Source organism: Sinocyclocheilus grahami, unplaced genomic scaffold (genome assembly GCF_001515645.1).
Source record: "Sinocyclocheilus grahami isolate Dianchi unplaced genomic scaffold, SAMN03320097.WGS_v1.1 scaffold6578.1, whole genome shotgun sequence".
In the NCBI taxonomy this organism is placed as follows: Eukaryota; Metazoa; Chordata; class Actinopteri; order Cypriniformes; family Cyprinidae; genus Sinocyclocheilus; species Sinocyclocheilus grahami.
In genome coordinates, this window is record NW_015510937.1 from 14,818 (window position 1) to 15,745 (window position 928).

At 37.7% G+C, this 928-nt stretch overlaps 1 protein-coding gene across 1 annotated transcript in view; it reads right to left on the bottom strand.

Moving 5' to 3' along the window:
• LOC107577613 (LIM homeobox transcription factor 1-alpha-like) overlaps window positions 1-928 on the bottom strand; it is a 9,108-nt gene that overhangs the window by 1,484 nt on the left and 6,696 nt on the right. The window contains exons 2-4 of the mRNA XM_016263669.1: window positions 839-926; window positions 401-478; window positions 1-58 (exon numbers count right to left, since the gene is read on the bottom strand). The exon at window positions 1-58 is cut by the window's left edge and continues 18 nt beyond it. Of these exons, the coding sequence (XP_016119155.1) occupies window positions 1-58; window positions 401-478; window positions 839-926 (224 nt within the window). The remainder of the gene's footprint in view (window positions 59-400; window positions 479-838; window positions 927-928) is intronic.

The following is a 928-nucleotide window of genomic DNA, read 5'->3' on the forward strand; positions in this document are numbered from 1 at the left end:
TCTCCTGAGGGGACACACTTTGCTTCTGCTGCTGTTGTCTTCTTGTCAGTTTTTTCATCTACAGAGACCATAGACATGAAAGAGATTTTCATAATAAAAACATTTCCATGTTTACACATAGTAATGAGAAAACTAATAAGAGAAAATACCCCTTTATAATGCAAAGGAAGGCAGAAAACACACACCACGCTACCCTGAAAGGAAATCCAAGTCTAATCTAAGGGGATCTATACATAATATGTCATCAGTTTCCTACATGAGGCAATAACACAGCTTATTTCCTTATTGGCAAGCTCATATTGGCAAGCTCATATACTGCAGAAAGAGGTCTGTTATCAGTTGCATAAGTTGATGCTCTTTCAATTAGTGTGTTTTTCTGTGTTGGTAGGCATCACATTACCTTGGCTCTTTGGTTCTGGAACCAGACCTGAACAACTCGTACGCTCAATCCTGTCTCTGCTGCCAGCTTCTCCCTTACCTTATAAAAGAGAGACAGACAGAGAGCGAGAGAGCCATAGTGTGACTTTCATGGTCTATGGGTCATGTTGGCTAACTGATGAACTGACCCACTCCGGAGTATCAGATCAACAAAGATAGATACAGCAATGCAGTCCAGACCAGCTGCAGCTGCACAAAAACCTCCTTCACAAATGTTACAGTAAATTACATATTTAAAAAAATAAAAAGGTTAATGTATAGAGACGTAAAACAAAGCTTGATGTTTTATTAAGACCCTTAAACTATTAATCAAGACAAAAATTTTAAGTAGTTTAATTCCAGTGTTATAATTTAAATATTTTATATTAAATTATTATTGTTGTCCATTTAAATGGCTGACCTTTCGACATGGTTTGGATGAGACCTCAAAAGAAGCTTTGAAAGCACGTCTCTGCAGTGTTGTGAGGATGGTACGAGGCCTTTTAGGTCT